Source organism: Dermochelys coriacea, chromosome 26 (assembly GCF_009764565.3).
Source record: "Dermochelys coriacea isolate rDerCor1 chromosome 26, rDerCor1.pri.v4, whole genome shotgun sequence".
Classification (NCBI taxonomy): domain Eukaryota; kingdom Metazoa; phylum Chordata; order Testudines; family Dermochelyidae; genus Dermochelys; species Dermochelys coriacea.
In genome coordinates, this window is record NC_050093.1 from 12,876,821 (window position 1) to 12,896,748 (window position 19,928).

The 19,928-nt window shown below is 46.2% G+C and overlaps 1 protein-coding gene across 9 annotated transcripts in view; it reads left to right on the forward strand.

The window, feature by feature from the left end:
• Positions 1-19,928, forward strand: part of SLC4A5 (solute carrier family 4 member 5) — a 126,299-nt gene that overhangs the window by 93,333 nt on the left and 13,038 nt on the right. For 5 of the 9 annotated variants that reach the window (XM_043503194.1, XM_038384608.2, XM_043503197.1 and 2 more), the window contains 10 exons: positions 2,439-2,500; positions 4,050-4,250; positions 5,809-5,922; positions 6,664-6,777; positions 8,524-8,685; positions 9,878-10,056; positions 12,134-12,206; positions 14,855-14,923; positions 16,920-17,093; positions 17,803-17,970. In XM_043503194.1, the coding sequence (XP_043359129.1) occupies positions 2,439-2,500; positions 4,050-4,250; positions 5,809-5,922; positions 6,664-6,777; positions 8,524-8,685; positions 9,878-10,056; positions 12,134-12,206; positions 14,855-14,923; positions 16,920-17,093; positions 17,803-17,970 (1,316 nt within the window). The remainder of the gene's footprint in view (positions 1-2,438; positions 2,501-4,049; positions 4,251-5,808; positions 5,923-6,663; positions 6,778-8,523; positions 8,686-9,877; positions 10,057-12,133; positions 12,207-14,854; positions 14,924-16,919; positions 17,094-17,802; positions 17,971-19,928) is intronic. The other 4 variants (XM_038384613.2, XM_043503196.1, XM_043503198.1 and 1 more) reach the window with 2 other exon arrangements.

A 19,928-nucleotide genomic window follows, 5' to 3' on the forward strand; every position in this document is an offset into this window, starting at 1 on the left:
TTTAAGATGGGCAATGAACAATTTAAAGCAGTAGAAATTGCAAATATGTCTGGTTCTGGAAAAGCTAAAGGCTATCGAACATTGTAAAGTTTGGAGTTAATCGAACCAAAAGTCACATTAGTTCAGTTTTCCCTTCCTTTTTCTCTGGTGGTGGAGTATTGTTTTGGTAGCACCAAGGGCTCTGATTCTAACCCAGCAATCACTTCTCCTTCATTAATTATCCTGTGTAGTTCATCAGGGAAAGGAATGACAATATCTTGAGGCAGGACATTAGATGTTATGTGTTAGCCACCTTCAGAATTATAGAAATGTTGGGCTGGAAGGGACCTCAAGAGGTCATCTGGTCCAGTCCCTTAAGCTGAGGCAGGACCAAGTCAACTTTAGACCATCCCTGACTTGTGTTTGTCTAACCAGTTCTTAAAGACCTCCAATGATGGGGATTCCATGATCTCCCTTGGAAGCCTATTCCAGTGCCTAACTCTCCTTATAGTTAAACATTTTTTCCTAATATCTAATCTAAATGTCCCTTGCGGCAGATTAAGCCCATTACTCTTCGTTCTGCCTGCAGTGATCATGGAGAACAACTGATCACTGCCCTCTTTATAACAACCTTTAACATAGATGAAGAAGTGTTAACTGGATTGGGCGGCCCATGGAGACTGCAGCTCCCATGATGAATCCATGCCTGCCAAAAGAAACCTCATGACTTTAACAAGTTCATCTGCAGCCGTGGGAAAATTGGGTTCAAAACCCATGTAAATATGCATAGCGGTTTTTTTCCAGTAAGTTCATCCTTCTGCAGGTATTCTTTAAGCAGGCCGTGGATGTTGCTTACAACAGAAATTCACAGCTCGTGTTTCGTTCCTACCTCTGAGTCATTCTGCCTCCTTTGGAAAGTCACTTAATCTCTCTGTGCTTCAGTTTCCCCATCTGTACAATGAGTGGAATAATACCAATATACCAAGAATGTTGCCACTTAGTTAAGCACTTTAAAATCCTCCAGCAAAAGGCTCTGGAGAAGTGCTCTAAGTACCATCCTTAGTGCTGTGGTTTGGTTTTTCTCCATTTGGGTTTCCAAGTGTGAGAGAGTGCATTCTTTCGCCATCCATTTTCTCCTTGAAAACGGCTGGGTGGGGTTAGAGAGGGGAAGCCTCTTTCTTGCAGCGAGAATCCAGGATGGCAACGGAAGAGATTCACCCTAAATGAGAGGTGACCTGTTGAGCAAAAGCAGCTTCTGGAGAGAGAAGGGTTTCTTTTTCCCCAGCTTGTTTCTAAAAAGTTGGGCCCCAGTGGATATCTCCAAAGCCACAAAGTTCTTACAGAAGGAGTGACCCTCTAAGAATGGGGGTAAGCCCCGCTCCAGGAGAAAGAGACATTGGGTTCTCTCCAGCACCCCCTCCCCCAAGAATGGCAATTCTTTCAGATGGACATCTTACCTTTCAAACTATGATCCCCTGCCCCATACCACATACAGAAAAGCGAAGGCTTTGAAGAAGGAACCCCATCTGCGTCATGCATTCTCTGAATTGGTGGTAAGCACAACTGTATATGTTATAATGGCACATAATGAACAACTGAGGGGACATTCAGCGAGCTGGAAAAGGGTGCAGGGGGCATGGCTTGATTTGATTCAGGGGGGCTCCCATTGGTATACATCCCTGGAAGCTACCCAAAAAACCAAAACGGGTTCTGTGTATTTATATGGCCACTCTTTTCTTTAGGCTGAGAGGCAGTACTTCTGACCGTGGCCTAGGTAGCAGCCGAATGCAGTCCATGGACCAAATGTGATCATTTAAAGTGGAGGGGAAGCCCATTGACACCACAAATCCCAAGATGCATGGGAGCTGCGTCGGAGGTCACGTGACCTAAGATGAAGTGTTGCACCATGGAACATGTAGTCTCCAGTGGCCGCCCCCCTCAGATAATGAAGGAAGATACAATCAATGTTCTTACAATTAAGTGCATCTCTCCGGCTCCTGGCAAGTTGCCAATGCAGCCCTCGGGGGTTATTTTCTGGTCTAAATGGAAGGCCACACACCGTATTAATCAGGGAGAAGTCACTGCTGGAGTTAGAACCAGGGTTTACACTCTAGCTCCCAAAATCTGTGTTCTGCCCTTCGTCCTGGGTTTCGCTCCTGGATCCCGTCCCGCTCCCTTCCCAACAGGTCTGTAATAATGTGCTTATCCTGGACTTCATTACATTCTTTCCCTTCCGTGTAGACAGAACTGTCTAAATGGCCCACAGCTGTGTGCACTGCTAGGTAACCCTTGCCGGGAACTGAACACAAAGTTTTTTGCTCTCTCCTTGAAATGGAAGGGCGGTTACTGGTTCGAGCCAGCAGGGTCCGCTAGGCTTAAACAGGATTTCCATGCTGGGTTGAATTTGACTATTTGTTTTCATATATATAAAACCTTAATAACAAACCCCTTTTCTGCAGTGAATACAACATTGTTCAATGCTTCAGCTCCGCTGGCACCAAACAACACTAACATTTCTGTGGTAAGTAGTTTTTGTTTTATGTATATTCAAGTAGGGAGTAGCTGAGCCCTCTGGATCCTTTCTTAGCCCAGAAAGAAAGAAAGTGGGACACAGGGGGATCCGCCTGTTAAATCAGTCACTCAGTCTTCTTCCAGGGATGCTATCAAAGCCTACAGCAATTTCTTTAGAAATCAACTTTTTAGTTATATGACTTGTCAAGCGAATGAATTAAATCACAGCATGGAATTAACGTTCGGCTTTGGGGAAGGAGCGGAATGGGAACTGTGTGTCTCTTCATTCCAGTTGCAATGGCCTGGCGACATCCCCTTCACGTGCCCAACCAGGATATTATAAACCACCAATGAACAGACTGCAGGCAAAGAATCCACAGCAGTGCACGCTGGGCTAGTTTAATCTCCTCTGTGTGTGCAGTGCAGGCATAATCAGTCAAGCACTTATAAAGCATGTACCTCACCATTGAATGTGAGGCCTCTCTATGCGCATACTTGCACTGGCTTATTTAAGCCAGCACAAACCTCTGTGTGGACACGCTTATTTCCATTTAAGAGCAGTTTATTTCAGTTGAATTTAAAGCTGTTCCTAGCTGACTTAATTGAAATTGAAATTAGCCTGGTTTAAACCTTAAAAAGACCCTCCACAGCGGTTTAACTCATTTTAAAATCACACTTTCAATTAAACCAATGAAACTCTGTGTGCTGCAGCTTAAGGAGCTCCCAGCCACCTGGGACATGCACGAGAGCAAGGGTTGGTCTACACATGGGTTATTCAGGAGTAGCTATTAGACTTTAAATTCACACCCTACTTTAGTCCTAGTTAACTTTCAAGTGTAGACAAGCCCTTAGAAAAGTTGCACCAGTTCAGGGCTTGTCTAAACTCACAAGTTAGAATAAGTAGAGAATCCCAGACCATGGAACAGATGGTTACTTTTTATATTGGTGTGTATTTTACACTAGCCAAGATACGAACAATGATCATGACTTTCAGAAGTTGTGAGTGATTCTGGGTGCCCCAGCTTGTGGGTGCCCAACTTGAGACACCTTAAAGGAGTCTGACATTCACAGACAGGTGCTGAGCACTTTCCAGAAATCAGGCCCTTTTTAGCGGTCTCAAGTTGGGGATCCAAAAATCACTCAGCACTTTTTGAAAATATTTTCATACCTGGGCACCAGACAAGCGCTGAATGCCTCATTATTAAGAGACATGGTTCTTATCTGGTTTAATTCCACTGAAGTTTAATGTCATGACAGTGGTCACCCTTAACAACTTGCCAATTTTGCCATTGGTAAAGGGATATTGTTACTTCTATTTGCAGTTATCCTTATATTTACTGTAGGAAATGCGTTGAATACTACGAATTCTGAGCCAAGTTCTTACGGATGATTGTGATGCATTGCTCTGTATATTTTATAGAGCACTTTTAACTTTCCCCAGAATTGTAGTGGTGCTCCTAAGCAGTACCATGTGACTAATTGTATTTGCCTGCACACTAGAATTGCTCAATGTATTAATAATTATTTTGGTTTATTCTCTTCAATATTTCGATTCCAAGTACAACGCTATTAACGTAACAGCTCTGGACTGGACCCAGCTGAGTAAGAAGGAATGTCTAAAGTATGGTGGAAACCTAGTAGGGAAATCCTGTAAATTTGTTCCTGACTTAGCCCTCATCTCCTTCATCCTCTTCTTTGGGACTTATTCCATGACTGTAACGCTGAAGAAATTCAAGTTCAGTCGCTACTTTCCTACAAAGGTAAGAAAAAATACAAAGACCATGAAACCCATCTGTAGTTCAGTTTCCACCATAAAGTGTAAGCTGGTCCCTTTCAGAGAGACACGGGGAACTTGAAATACAGATCATGGCCTCCAATCCTGCATTTGGATCTGCATGGACAGACTCTTATGCCTGTGTGTTGTCCCATCAAAGTCAGAGGGCTTCTCTACAGGCACAAAGGTCGACTTGGTCAGATCTAATTGCAGGATCAGGGTCTTATTGAAGAAATGTGCGGGTCAGAGAGGGGAGGGGAGAATATGAAAAAAGTAGAAGCATGCAAGATTTCTGGTTTGGCTGTTTGGGGTTGTTTTTTTTTTTGTTATGAACATCTCTTTAGCTTGCCCCATGATTTGTAATTGGACACCTGTTCAAAGGAAATGTGCAATACAGTACAGTAGATTAATTTTATTTTATAGAAATCCATGCAAACATTTTCATATTAGCTTTTATCCTTCCCTTCCACACGTTGTTTTACAGCAACAAAATTCTGAGCTTAACCTATCTAGCAGGTGTCCTTTAGATTATTAAAAATGAAAGAATGTTAAATATCCAGTATGCTTCTTGCTATGGATGTTCTTTGTTGAGTTTTGCATTTCACCTGCGTTGGACAATGAAAATCTGTGAAGCCAGTTTTGCTTTTATTTATGGTCCATTTCACTTTTGGATGTAGCTATATTTGGGCTGCAAACACTGCATACTGCTTTCATTAGGATGCCTTTTTTGAGTTATGGGAACATTTTTATAATGGCAAGTTTTTAACATTTAAAATTCAGGGTAAATTTAAGATGCCCATATACTTTTCACTTCCCATTTCTGTGAAGTCTGCGTCTCTCTCAAAGATTCTTGAACTTTTTCTATGCATACAATTCATTTAAAAGTAGCAGAATCCGAGCCACCATGAGCTGGTATTTCTGCCAACTGCAGGAATTACGAAGAATAGAGGCTGATCCATGTTTCTGGGTTTATTTTTTCTACATCTAACAAATGAACGTTCTTGAAACCTTGCATTAACTTGCTAGAAAACTACAAGTTGCTGACATTTAAAACTCTCTTCCAGATTTCAGTTGAGGATTTGAAATTTTAATAAAGCAATGTGCCAATATTGCCAACCTGAAATCATAGGCTTTTTTTTTTAACTGTTTTGTTTTAATTTGCCTTCTGATTTGTGAGCTTTTAAGCTGTGCTTGGGTCACATTTTCCAAGCTTTTCTCCACAACCAGAAGGACTAGGAACATTTAAATGAAAGCTGAAGGTCTCACATATTCACATGACTCCAGGAGCTTGGGATTTAATAAAACCAGCATGTATTGTGAGATGAGCAATAAAATCACGAGAATTGGTAATGCTGATGTGGATGCTCTGACTTACACCAGTGCAAATCAAAAGTAACTCCTTTGACATCAACTGAGTTACACCTGTATGAGAAGGAGATCAGGCATGTGTGTCTCTTAATGTCCCCGTGGTGTACTGCATGCTTGGAGATCTGTAAACCACCCTGTTTAACCAGCCTTTCCCTCCCAACCCCATCTGCCTCCAGGTCAGGGCCTTCATTGCTGATTTTTCCATTGTCTTCTCCATTCTGCTGTTCTGTGGAATAGATGCCTGGTTTGGTCTGGACACTCCAAAGCTGCATGTTCCCAGTATAATTAAGGTTTGAATGTAGCGGTTTTGAAGTTCTTTCCTCTCCTGATTTCTGTCCCTTTCAATTCCTTTCCAGCTCACCCTTGAGACTCTCCTTCCAACAGTTACATTAGGAATGGGATGAAAGAGATTCAGTTTCCAAGACACTTTATTGGCTGATCTGATTTTTCAGTGGTGAAATTATTGGCAAAAACATTTCTTGAGCACCCCATCTCCTCTAGCCATCAAATTTATGGAAATTGAACATCCAGCCTCAGTGATATATGTGCAAACATCACATAGAAAGAAGTTTATCCCCTGGCACACAATATATGTTGATTAGAGCAGGGGATGGGAAGGATGGGTCAGTGGCTAGGGAGCCAGGATGGGATTAAACCTGTGGTCAGTTCCCTATGTTCCCACAGTTCTTATGTGACCCTTGGCAAGTCACTTAGCTTCTCTGTGCCTCAGTTTCCCCTCTAATATGGGGATAATAGCATCCCCATTAAAGAATGGAAGGTACTCGCAAGGTAACAGAGTCCATATGAGTACCTTAGGTAGATATTAATGATTCACTAGGAAATGACTCCAACTCCTGCTCATGCAAGCGGATATTGATATCGGTAGATATCCATTCCATTTCTCTGTTGAAATGAATTAGCTAACACTGCATCTCACATAAATTATTTTCATTCTCTGATTAATGCTCAAACTCCGCCACTTTTCTGCCTTTTCTTTGTGTTTGATTTGTGTTCTCTCCCTCTCTCTGTAGCTACGTAAACTTATTAGTGACTTCTCTATCTTCATGTCCATACTAATGTTTGTTGGTCTCGATGTATTGTTTGGACTGAATACTCCTAAACTGCAAGTGCCTACTGATTTTAAGGTAAAACAACTAGCATCCCTTCCAAAGTATTCAGCTCTCTCTGACAATATGCGTATTGTTACAAATCTGCGGTTGTGTTAGGATGTCAGTTATTTTATTATTACTGTTAATTATTTTATGACAATAGCGCCGGGGGGTGGGGGGGAAGTGGAAGAAACTGTCCTGCTCAGGGCACCATCTCGCTAAGCGTCATACAAATGCAGAACAAAGACATTGTCCCTGCCCCAAAGAGCTTACACTTGAAGGGTATGTCTACACTATGGAGACTATCGGGGTACAGCTAGGTCGCCGAAGCTATGCCTCTCTAACCCCTTAGTTCAGGCGCAGCTTACGCCTATGGAAGGGGTGTTCCATTGGTGTAGAAGCACCACCTCCTTGAGTGACAGTAGTTAGGTCAACAGAAGCATTCTTCTGTCAATGGGGCTGGGTCTATGCTGGGGGTTTGCCAGCACAGCTATGGCACTCGGGGGGAGGGGGAGTGTTTTTTCATACCCCTGATGGACGTAGCTATGTTGACCTCACTTTTAAGTGTAGACCAAGCCTAAGTATAAAGCTATGTCTACACTACAGACTTCTGTCGGGCAGGGATGTGAAGAGGTGTGATTCCGGACCGACATGGTAGTGCCGGCAAAAGCCTCTAGTGTAGACACTGCGCTTTTACCATTCTAGCTTGTTTCACTCGTGTGAGGTGATTTAACAATGCCAGTCCAGAGCACAGCTTTGCTGGCCTAAGCAGTGTCCATGCCAGGAGCGCTTTGCCCATATGGCATATCCGTATTCTTATACCAGGAAAGTGCTCCTAGTGTAGACATGACCTGTCAGGGTTAGTCAAAGCTACACAAAGCTCCCTTGTGGAGACACGGCGTATACCAGCAAAAGGACTCTTGCTGTTATAAGCTGTAACTACACGTTTTGTCGGCATAGCTGTGTCTGTTAGAGGTGTGGGGTTTTTTCACACACCTAACCAACATAGCTATGCTGCTAAAACTTTGTCATGTAGACCTGGCCATGCAGTAGACTGATAGGGGAGCACGAGAAGCAATGAGACAATGCTTGTCACTATGCTCTGCACCAGGGTTGTTCAGAAAACCATGCTGAAACGGGGACAGAACGCCCGCAGCACTTCCGGCTGCCAAAGTCCCGGCTCCTAGCACTTGAGCTAAAGGAGGATCCCTTGAATGTTAGTGGCACAGTGCCTGTGGCTATGACCCACATTTGAGCAGTTCTAATTCCATCCAGTAGGGGGAAGTGATGTGCATACCTGCTAGCCAGTTCACCATGCTGTGATTGTGGGTTAGAATGGTTATCCACAAAAAGAACAGGAGGACTTGTGGCACCTTAGAGACGAACAAATTTATTTGAGCATAAGTTTTTGAGTGGTTTTCCACTGAATGCATCGGATGAAGTGAGCTGTAGCTCACGAAAGCTTATGCTCAAATAAATGTGTTCGTCTCTAAGGTGCCACAAGTACTCCTTTCCTTTTTGCGAATACACACTAACACGGCTGCTACTTTGAAACCAATGGTTATCCAGTGGCTCAGGAAGGTGGTGGTTAGTTCCCAATGCGGATTAGGTTCCGATTGTCCTGGAACAAGATTGCACTCACAACAGACTCAAGTTTTTGTATTCTTCCAAGATTTCATACAAATTTGCCCAAATGCAATGGCATTTTCCTGAAATGTAATTTTTATGACCCAGAATCAGAATGCAACATGCAATAACCCTTGCCTTGCTCTATGTTTTTAGCCCACTCGCTTAGATCGAGGATGGTTTGTATTCCCGTTCGGTAAGAATCCATGGTGGATCTACTTGGCCAGCGCCCTTCCAGCTCTGCTGGTTACTATCTTGATCTTCATGGACCAGCAAATCACAGCCGTCATAGTCAATAGAAAGGAGCACAAACTGAGGGTATGGCTTTTAACAGTATCTGGGACTGGTGTAAACCTATTCAACAAACCATAGAACAGACAGAAACGGGGCCATCTTCTACCCTTGATTATTCATTTGCTTCAACAGAAGTAACCAGGCACATGTAAGGGTAGAATATGGTGCTCTGTGGACATTGGAATCAATGCTTACCTCTCTCTTTGCTCATTTGAGGTGAGCTTCACCCCTGGACAGGACTATGCTACTCACAACTAGGGTCTAGGTGGGATTCAAGAGGTTCATGAATGCTTGCTGCTCCTTGTATTAAAGAATTACAGGTACCCTGCCTTTGTTGAAGTGTGGTGTGTCCTGGTGCCTTCCAAAGTGTGTTCTCTAGAGAAATGAATCTTAAATCTTGGAGCAATCTAGACAGACGATTGGGATTTGGGGTGTGAGCTCTGCTTTGTGCAGATTATCAAAGGGTGAACTAGCAAGATCCTACTACAACAGAATTCCAGCGTAGCACCCACCATATGGCCACTAAAATTATGGCTGTTTTGTTTACCTCTTGGATCTTAATGCCAGGGATTAGCTGCAAAAACCAAGCTCTTTAATTATCAAGATAATAAGGTATGGGAGGGATATAAACCTAACTCTAACAGGAGGTCAGGGACGCAATTGTAATTGATTCCATAATTGTCCACGCAGGGATATCTTACACATTCCTCTGAAGCAGCGGATACTGCCCTGCTGTCAGAGACAGGATGCTGGGCAATGTGGACTGCTGGTTTGAACCAGCCTGGCAGTTAGTGAATCGGCTCTTTGGGGCAGGCGCTATCTTATTGTTCTGTTTGTGCCTGGCACAGCGGGGTCCATGACTGGGGTTCCTAGGAACTGCAGGAATACAAATAATAATTCCTATGTTCTCTTCAAACTGGTTCTATTTTCAGGTGCAAAACCCCTACATTTCACTGGGGTTTTTTGGTGAAATTAGAGCACTTCTAAAATGTCAAGGGAGAAAAGCTCAGTCTCTGTAGTTCTTTAGATAGAGATGTTCAAAGGCACTGAAGGGAGTTTGGTCTCCAACTTCCACTGAAACTCAATGGGAGTTGGGTGCCGAGTTCCCTTGCTCTCCTCTTGAAAATCCCCCCCTTGGGAGCAGAGTTTCACACTCTGGAGCAGAGAGGATGGGGTCAGGCCCCCGTTGCCTAACCAGAAACCTGCTCTGTTGCAGAAAGCGGCAGGCTATCACCTGGACTTGTTCTGGGTGGGGGTCCTGATGGCCGTGTGCTCGTTCATGGGGCTGCCTTGGTACGTGGCGGCCACGGTCATTTCCATAGCCCACATCGACAGCTTAAAGATGGAGACGGAGACCAGCGCGCCAGGGGAGCAGCCACAGTTCCTGGGAGTGAGGTGAGGGCTCTCTCAAGGCCATGCCACTATCCGTTCACATCCAAATCTAGCGTGCAGCTACTTTGGTTTGGAGAGTGGAGGCCGAGGGTGCCATGTAGCAGCATGCAGGTCGGGTAGGTTGTAATCCCGGCATGCTTCTAGCTACAGAAATGGGAGCCACATTTCCAGTACCTCAAGTAGTTGATATGGGCTATTCCCCAGAAGAGCTGTATTTTGCACCATCTCATTGCAGGGCAGTAAATTTTGGGTGCCTGTAAAGCGATTCCATTAAGGGCCTCTGGGTGCAATGGGCAGGGTGCTGCATGCAAACCCTTTTCCTCCCCACCTGCCCCAAATCTCTTTGCAGTAGGGGCAGACCTAAGTAACAGACCAGATTCTCCCCTGTCCTTTGTGCCTTTTGTAGCCACCGACTCTCATGCATAGTAGCTGTAAAACACCCCCAGAGCAGAGCTCTCTGCGCTGGTACTAGTGTGTGTGGCACCCACTTCTTGCTCACTTTGCACAGGCGTAAATTATGAGGTGTAAGGTATGTTGAGAATCGGGTCCAGAGGCTGGACTGTGTTGACAGCATGTGTGGAGGAAGATGGGGGATAGTGGCCAGGAGGGATCCTGTAAAACAGGAAGGATGATAGGAAGTTCAGCCAAATTAAAATGGAAACCCCCTAATTCCCAAGCGCTCTCCATGACCTCCAGCTCCTGCTTTGGACCACATGGACCTCACACTAGTATTTCAGCCTATCCCTGGTGGGGTCCCCAAGCATCTGGTCTCTCCCTGTAGCTTCAGGTATGGCAGCAATACCCCAACAGCCCGTCTGGCTGAGAGTAGATGTGTCACGATGGAGCACGGCAGAGGGAAAGACCCAGGATATACTGTGTGCCAGAGTGCACAAGGGGTTAAGCTCAGTGTGAGCCAAAGACCTTGCCGCAGATGTGGAGCCCTGCAGCTCTAGCAGCAAAATCGGGAGAGGTCCAGGGCTGGCTGAATTTTGTCAGATTTACCAAAGGACGCAAGCCCCTTCTTCAAAAGGAGGCTAAGTCTCATTGAAAATCAGTGGGACATCAGGGCTTTCACTCTTTGAGCTAAACTCCTGTCTGGTGATGTGATGACTTCGGGAGTGCCACAGAAGTGCTTTTAAGGCCCTCTAAAATGTTGCAAACTGGGGGGGGGGGGGTTTGCAGGACGTGGTCTTGTGCCGGTGGGATCAAGGCAATCTCTGGATTTGTTTTGCCTAATACTGAATCCCCTCAAACGCTGTGGGTTTTAAAGTTCGACTCCCATCCTTGAAGGTTACTGGGGTTTATTTCTCACAAAGAAAAGAATATGAGAGGGGGAGAGAAATTCAATAAAGAACTGAGTTGACAAACAGACCAGAGTAGGAGGGAGTTAAAGATCACACCAGGGAGACTGCAACAGGAGCAGAGAGCAGAAGAGAGGAATGTTGTAATGAAAACCTACCTAGAGGCTGGCTGGCTGTCTATCCCCATATATGTCCATCTGTCTAGATTCCTCTCCGTAGATATCTGACACTATAACAGGGTCATCTTTAAAGGCCAGTGGGCCTGTGGCCAGCTTCAATTATCAGATCCAGCTGGAAGGGGTCAGGTGTTTTCTAGGAAGAGCTAAGAGAGCTCTGTTGGGAGGAGGGAGAGCTAGAGCTAGAGGTGGAGGTGGAGGTTAGTGCTTGTGGCAGGCACTGGAGTTAGGGGGAAGAGATGCATGGGGAAAGGCCCCTGGGTCCTGTGGCCTGCTTGTGAGCTGTAGCTCACGAAAGCTTATGCTCAAATAAATTTGTTAGTCTCTAAGGTACCACAAGTCCTCCTTTTCTTTTTGCGAATACAGACTAACACAGCTGCTACTCTGCAACCTGCTTGGGTTGTGAGTTTTGTGTTTGAATGAATAAACCATGCTCTTGTGTTGGTCTTTCCTGGGCTGGGGAGACAGGCCAGCAGCCCCACACACGCCCATTGGTTCTCAATGTCCCAGCCATTCATTTCATCCTAGGAACATAAGGCAAACACAAGAAGTTGTCCCACCCCGATGCCGCATTTCACTCTGCCTGTCTTTGTTCTTTGCCAGGGAGCAGAGAGTCACTGGAATTATTGTCTTTGTCCTGACTGGGATATCTGTCTTCCTGGCTCCAATTCTGAAGGTAAAATTTCCTCTTTCTATTTCACACAACATTCTTCAATGCACAGTGTGCTGATGAAGGCCCAGGGGCCCAGTCAGTGTTCAGATACCTATAAGACATCAAGCAGAATACAGGTCTGTGTTGAAACAATGGCCCAATGAGGTATTGTTGGATTACGGTGGAAAGCTCTTATTCTTTTGCCTTCTGGATACCTGTGCCAGAAAAGAGTTTCGGAATCCCACAGTATATTATCCCATGCACTAGATTGTAGCCTGGCTCCCATTCCATTTTGACTCCATTTCTTGAAAGGGTAGGACATACTCCCCTTTCTTGTGAAGTTATTGAATTCTTTTTAAACTGGCATGAAGTCCACCTAGACACCACATTGACAGGTAACTACTGGAACAAATTGGGCTCGCTATGCTATGTGCCATGGTCACTCAGCACTTCATGTGGAGAGAACACAGATCCTTCTTCTCCTTGCCACTTGAGATAAAGGAGAATCTTCTTTAGTGATATAGGGCCTATGACACACAGTTGTGCAGTTCTTTCTGTCTCATAGAGGGAACACTAATCAGTTGACCGTAATAGTCTCTTCTTGATTTATGAGTACCAGATAAATTCAGGATGGTTTTGACTATTAGAGGGTTTACAAATGAGTGTTAGCAATTATTTTCAGACAGTTACCATCAGATTTTCTAGGTCCTGTACAAACAGCAAACAGTGATCCTAAATGTAGTAAAACACTGTGGCCCTTGGTAGCTCACTAATGCAGTGGCAGATTAGCCCCTGGGCCAATGGGACTCATGCCGAGGGGCCCCGGGCCAATTGGTGGGCCCTGGAAAAATAGGTGCCCCCACCCACCAACCTGCTCCCTGTCAGGAGCATGGGAGGGAAGGGCCCCACAAAACAGTAATCTGTCTCTGCACTAATATGTCAGCATCTCTTGTAAGGCCTAACACTCACTACACCTAACGCAATGTTTTCATGATATTTACCCAAAAGGTGGCAGGTAATATATCCTTGGACAACTAATAACTCACTGATCGTTCACATTATTGCATGATGTGTGTATGGTAAATCCACAAAGGACTTTATAAATATATGCCGAAAATATGTGACTCAAATGTGTTTAAACCAGGCATCTTGAGGGGGAGTTGATAAACCGGGTTTCTTCAGGCAAAGGGAAGAGGCCAACACCTCAACCCAGGTGTGGCCAAATTCAGTGGACTCTTCATTGTATCAGAGGCGCAGGAAGAGAATATTTGCATTGTAAAACTCACCCATAGGGAGGAAGACGGCACCAGTCAGCACAGAAAGGGAGCTTTGTCTAGGCTTGCTTTTCTAAGAATACTTTTCCAAGGTTTACTGGCCTATGAAAAGAAAGGGGAGAGAACCCCATAATTATTCCTTACTGGGCAGATCAGAGGCCAGGGCTCTTGTTCATCTGAGAAAAATGGATCCTTCAACCAAGGAAGTTGAAGTCGCTGGAAACTGAATATAGATAAGAAACCTGCTTTGACCAAGACTGTAACTGGATGAAATTAAATTTTCATCTTAGACGTGTATGTTTACCTTTGTTTGCTGGTAATCCTTTCTGTCTTTATTCTTGGTATCCCTTAATCCTATGTCTTTTTGTTAAATATACTCGTTCCACTTTTATTATAAACCAATTCAGTGCTGTGACTGAAATCAGTATTTGTCAAACCCCGTTCAATTAGGAAGCTGCTGTTACTGTCTCTTTAAAGGAGCAGCGAACTTAATAACTTCTGGGCGTGACCCAGGAGGACGCTGGACATGGCAGGGAAGTGTCTCTGCGGAGCTTGAGGCTTGGGGTCACTGTTTATTACCTGAAGGCAAGGTTTGGCCTGGCAAAGTACTAAAGAGTGTGCGGGCAAGACAGACGAGCTGGTGTGTCAGGGATGGTCCCAGAACCCAGGGTCCAGCCTAAACCCGAATGTCTGCGTTGCAAGTTTATAGCCCCTTTTAAAGCCCCATAGCCCAAACTCTGTTGATCTGGGCCAGCTGCAGCTGTGCCATGGATCTTTTATCATAGTGTAGTTCTGTACCCAGTAACTCAGTTCTGGGAACCTCAGCAGAGCGTCACATTGGCAGATGGTTTAGGGGGAATTCAGGGCTGGGGAGGGTGTTGGGGTCACCCAGCAAAAAGGAACTGGGTGGTGGCAGCCAGGGGGTAACCTGCATGCTTGGCTGTCTGTGTCAGGGCTCTGAGCTATAGCAGGATAGCATTTTACGGCACCCGGAGTAACAGGGCAGGTGGTGACACAACCCCTTACAGGTCTGGCTTGACCTCCCCAAAACGTCAGAGCAGTATCCTGTTTGCTCAGCTCAGATGTGGTCCGCTTCAAGTCAAGCACTATAAAAATGTTTCTAAAAGGGGAAAAAACCTCCAAATGTAGGGCTCAGTTGAGACTTTAGTAAGGGAGAGCGTGTGGCTGCATCTCCCCAGAAGCAACCCTGGACATTCGTTGTGCCTCTTCTCTATATGGTATTTGTAGTACCCTGTCACTACAGCATCTATCTGTTTGATTATGGGCCAGGATTTCCCCAGGATGTCGTTCTGGACAAACACTGCTAGAAATGTCTTTTCTGCAATAGTTCACAGGAGACATCTAAGCACCGTGTGCTTGTTTTTCCTTTGCCCACAGTATATTCCGATGCCGGTGTTGTATGGTGTCTTTCTCTACATGGGAGTTGCCTCTCTGAATGGCATTCAGGTAAGAATTTAATCTGTGTTACTGAACTTGTTCCCTTCATGTGCTGCTACCATATTCCCAGTCCCCATCTTTATGCTCCTCATCTTTTTACACCACTTTGATAAAACTGACTCGTCTATTGTTCATACTAATGAATTAGCTGCAGAGGAAACTGAATGGACCCATGGGCAACCTCCTGTATGGTTAAGGGTGGAATTGGGTCCTTCCAATTGCTAGAGAAATCTGTAATCAAGGGGAGGCTCGGAGCACTGAGAGTAAATGAGATACACTTCTTGGGACCTCTGTCTGTCTGTTTTAGGGTGTGGCCCATCAGCATAGTATCTGAGCATTTTCCACATAAGGAAGATTGGCCATAAGAGAATTTCAGGGAGTCTGTGGATCTTTGCCCTTCCTCAGTTATAGAAAGCTCTGCTTGGGGGATAGGGAGAGAAGAGTGGCTGATGCTATGAACGTCATTCTGTTTATGGTGGAAAAGCTTTCTCAACTCCCACTTCCCTTCCGGCGCATAGTCCACCCCTCCCCATCAGCTGCAGACTTGCCTTGCATTGGGAAACTGACACAGAACCTGGAGACCGAGTGAAGGTCCTACAAAGTGCAGGGAGATTGACTCATCCAGACACATGGTTTATTGCCTGACTGATTAAGGGCTGTTCCTGGAAAGGAGAGGCTGAAATTTAATCGGGCCATATTTGAAATTACTAAAACGTTGAGCTTGAAAAGAGCCTTTGGCTCAGGACCAAGAATTGGCCATTCTAAGAACATTCTGTGAGCGCTGCTGGATTTAGCTGGCTGTGGACCCATGAATGCAGCAAAACCCTCCATGGGAATCGCGCCCGCTTGCTTCACTCTGAGCTCTGGAGGGTGGTGTCTGAATGCAGACGTCCCAGCTCTTGTGGTGCTCAGATACTACAGTGATGAAGGGTGGATGGATAGAAGTGGGATTGGGTCAGCTGGACAGGAGGATACACAGCAATTCCTTAAATGACCAGAATTTTTTGACATCCAATTCATGTTAACCCAAAGGATAATTTCAGTTTAAAAGTAGTGGGACAGAGTTTATCCCTGGTGTAATGTCACTGACTGTAATGGTGATACCAGAAAGGAATTTGGCCCACGGAGTCTTAATCACTTTGGTTTCTTTTTGTTTTTGAAATGGAGGTTAAAGCTATATTTAAGCTAAAATTAGGCTCCAGGTTAATATGGTCTGAACTACAGAAACTATTTTAAGGCGGATGCTGTAGCTTTAGCTCCCAAGAGCATAAATCCGAACTGAAGAGTTTGTTTGTGGAAACCACAGTTGAGTATTAGCGCTGCACAAACAAGGAAAGATCACTTTCCTGACTAATGCTTTATATAATTAGAACATGGGATTTCCAGAGCAGATCCCACTCCTGTCTTTAGCTGTGATCAATACCAGAGACTTCAGAGGAAGGTAACCCCCCAACTCCTATCCAATAAATTCACTTGGCCAGGCATGCAGTGATACATTTGGCAGGGAAGTAGACAGGGGCTGGATTTCCTTCCTGACCTCTAGTGACACAGTATATGCCCTGAAGCATGAGGTCTAATTACCCAGTCTTAACATGTGCAACCATAAACTGGATTGCAATGACCCTCTCCAGTTGAGAGCGTATTGCGTAAAACATACAAAGAGCTGATCTAGTTCAGAAGGCATTATTCAGGGGGAGTTCTCTGGCTTGTGTAATGCAGGAGGTCAGACTAGCTGATCACAGTGGTCCCTTCTGGCCTTGAAATCTGTGTAGCAGCCTATTGGGCTAGAGCTGAAGTCCTCATTCAGGCAAATCTCCCATTGGACTTAATGGGAAGTTGGCCTAATTTTGGGCCAAGTAAGGACCATTCTGAGCCAAAACCTTTGGCAGGTGTCCGTGCAGCACTCTTCTCTCCGGCCAGCTCTTGAAAGTTGCTCGCTTCAGAACCAAGCCCAGCTCAGCCTTTACTCGGGGATGGCGAATAATGCACGCCTTTTCCCTGGCAGTTCTGGGACCGCTGCAAGCTCTTCCTGATGCCAGCCAAGCACCAGCCTGACTATGCCTTCCTTCGCCATGTGCCGTTGCGCCGGATCCACCTCTTCACCCTGGTGCAGATCATCTGCCTAGCTATTCTCTGGATCCTGAAATCTACTGTGGCAGCTATCATCTTCCCTGTGATGGTAGGGCTACCACACAAACACGGGGGTTCCTCGGGACAGATGGTGTGGGGAGGGGGTGAGCAGCTGGGGTCCCCATGCAGTCCCCTCTGCTCCATCCCCAATAGGGAAACAACCACTGATCTTCCTGGGCTTTGTCTTTATTTTTAAATAGAGACTAAAGCCTTAAGGCAGCAGGTCTGTTTTTCTGAGTGTCAAAAGCCTTCTCTCAGCGGGTCTTCCCAGCTTCCCCCTAGCTCAGCCTTTCACCATATCCTTGAGTTGCGACTAAAGAGACGAGCTCATCTTTCTGGGATGCCGTCAGCACTCCACGAAGTGACCGGTATTAGCAGGTGCCTTCTCCAAAGATGAAAGGGGGTGTCAGCCTGGGGCTTGACATACCATGAATCCCTTGGTTCCAGTCCCTTCAGCACTTCGGATGCAGATGCATCAAGTTTCCCACGTGGGGAGTGTTTCATGTAACCAGCCACGGTTCTCTCTGGGGCTGCCAAGGTTCCATAGCCTGTCCTGAGGGGACAGCCGCTTGTCTCTCAGCCAGAAGATCCAGGCCCCCTTCTCTGTTCTGCACTGGTTGGCCCCGCAGCTGCCCCTTCCCTACTGTGTTTCGTCGCTATAGCGCAAGTCAGAGTCTGGCCTGTATTCTTCAATGGAATCTAGACATGAATCTGGATCTGTCCATGTTGTTCAAATCTCTCTCCCTTTCCCCCCTTAGATTTTAGCTTTAATCTTAGTGAGGAAAATGCTGGATTTCGTCTTTTCTCAACACGACCTGGCCTGGATTGATAACATCATCCCCGAGAGGGAGAAAAAGAAGGAAGACGACAAGAAGAAGAAGAAGAAGAAGAAAGGCAACAAAGGGGAAGAGGAGAGTGAGGATGAGGTGTGTCCATGCTCGGGAGGAACAGCAAGGGGCTTACAGTCCATTAGTGTTATAGGTGTTCAGGGATGTTAATGTCACTCACTGGTTCCAGTGCTCAGATAAGGCCCTTAGGATTCTCCCACTTTCACAGCAGTTCTGTTCTGAAAAATAGCTCTGTCCAAACGGTATTGTGAGGGTCCATGTTAATCGTGCCTCAATTTCCCCATCTGTAAAATGGAGAGAACAATACAGACCTCTTTTGTAAAGCACTTTGAGATCTACTCATGAAAGGTGCTTGAGAAGAGGTAGGTGGTAGTGTTACTGTCTCCTTGATTTCCAGATTCAGTGTGCTCAGTTTTCAAGTTGAGAAGGTTTTTTTCAATCTGCCAAAGCTTGCAACTGGGAACTGAGAATCAAGCAGGGTCTCTCTTGCATATGTCCCAGGAATAAAGCCACGTTTTCCCCTCACTGACAAGGACTGTGCAGTCCTTCTGTGAAGAGCCCCAAATGCAACTGACTGCAATTTAAACAATTCTGTAGATGATGCAGAAGAAGCAGTACAATCCAGCTCTCTCTCTTTCAGGGTTGGGTTGGCTCTGACGGGATAACAGGAATCAAAATCAGTAAATACCTGTTTATAGTACTAAATTGAGCAGGGCTCAACACAAACAGGGAGCAGTTCTGCTAAGGAGGTACCATCTCTTACACAGTCACTCTTTGAGTAGAACCACACTTGGAACACAATTTCTGTTCCAAGTAGGGTTGCCAGGTGTCTGGTTTTCGACCAGAATGTCCGGTCAAAAAGGGACCCTGGCGGCTCCGGTCAGCACCACTGGCTGGACTGTTAAAAGTCCAGTTGGTGGGGTTGGCAGGCTCCCTGCTTGGCTCTGCGCGGTCCCAGAAGCAGCGACATGTCCCTCTGGCTCCTAGGCGGAGGGACCGCCAGGGCGGCTCTGTGTGCTGCCCCCACCCTATGCGCTGGCTCTGCAGCCCCGATTGGCTGGGAACCGCGGACAATGAGAGCTGTTGGGGTGGCATCTGCAGGTGGCAGCACTGTGCAGAGCTGCCTGGCCACACCTTTGCCTAGGAGCTGCAGCCGAGGGACATGTCGCCATTTCCGGGGAGCCTCTCAAGGTAAGCGCCACCCAGATCCTGCTCCTCACACCCCCCTCCCACACCCCAACCCCCTGCCCCAGCCCAGAATCCCTACCCTCACCCAAATTCCCTCCCAGAGCCCACATCCCACACTCTCTCTGCACCCCTGCCCCCAGTCTGGAGCCCCCTCCCACACCTGAACCCCTCATTTATGGCCACTCCAGAACATGCACCCCCAGCCCAGAGTCTGTAGCCCTCTCCCACACCCAACCCCCTGCCTCAGCCCAGAGCTCCTCCCATACTCCAAACTCCTCGGTTCCACACCCCTGAGCCCAAAGAGCCCGCCTGCACCCCTGCCCCAGCCCAGAGTCCCTGCCCTCACCCTCTCCTGTACCCCAACGCCCTGTCCCAGCCTGGTGAAAATGAGTGAGGGTAGGGAAGAGCGAGCGATAGAGGGCCGGGGGTTTGGAGTGAGCAAGGCTGGGGCGGGGTAGGGAACAGGGCAAGGGTGTTCAGTTTTGTGCAATTAGAAAGTTGGCAACCCTAGTTCCAAGTTTCTCCAATGTTGTTGCAGGGTTACAATAAACAACCTCCAGGCTTAGCAAATCCATTATCCCCACAATGAGGATACATGCATAACATCCGTTAGCGCTAATGACACATGTCTCAAGGGCTGTCTAGAGCCCTTTGTTGTTCCACAGTAACTTGGTCTACTTTCTGCAGGCTGCTGTACGTAAGAGACATGTTATGTCACCTGAGTAATAAAAGTACGTGGCTGAACTAACAAAACACCAGCTTTAGACTTGAAAATCCTTAGCGGAGTTATTGATGGAGATTGGGAGCTAAGGGAACCCGTCCTGTGGATTCTTCTTCTCACCGTATTG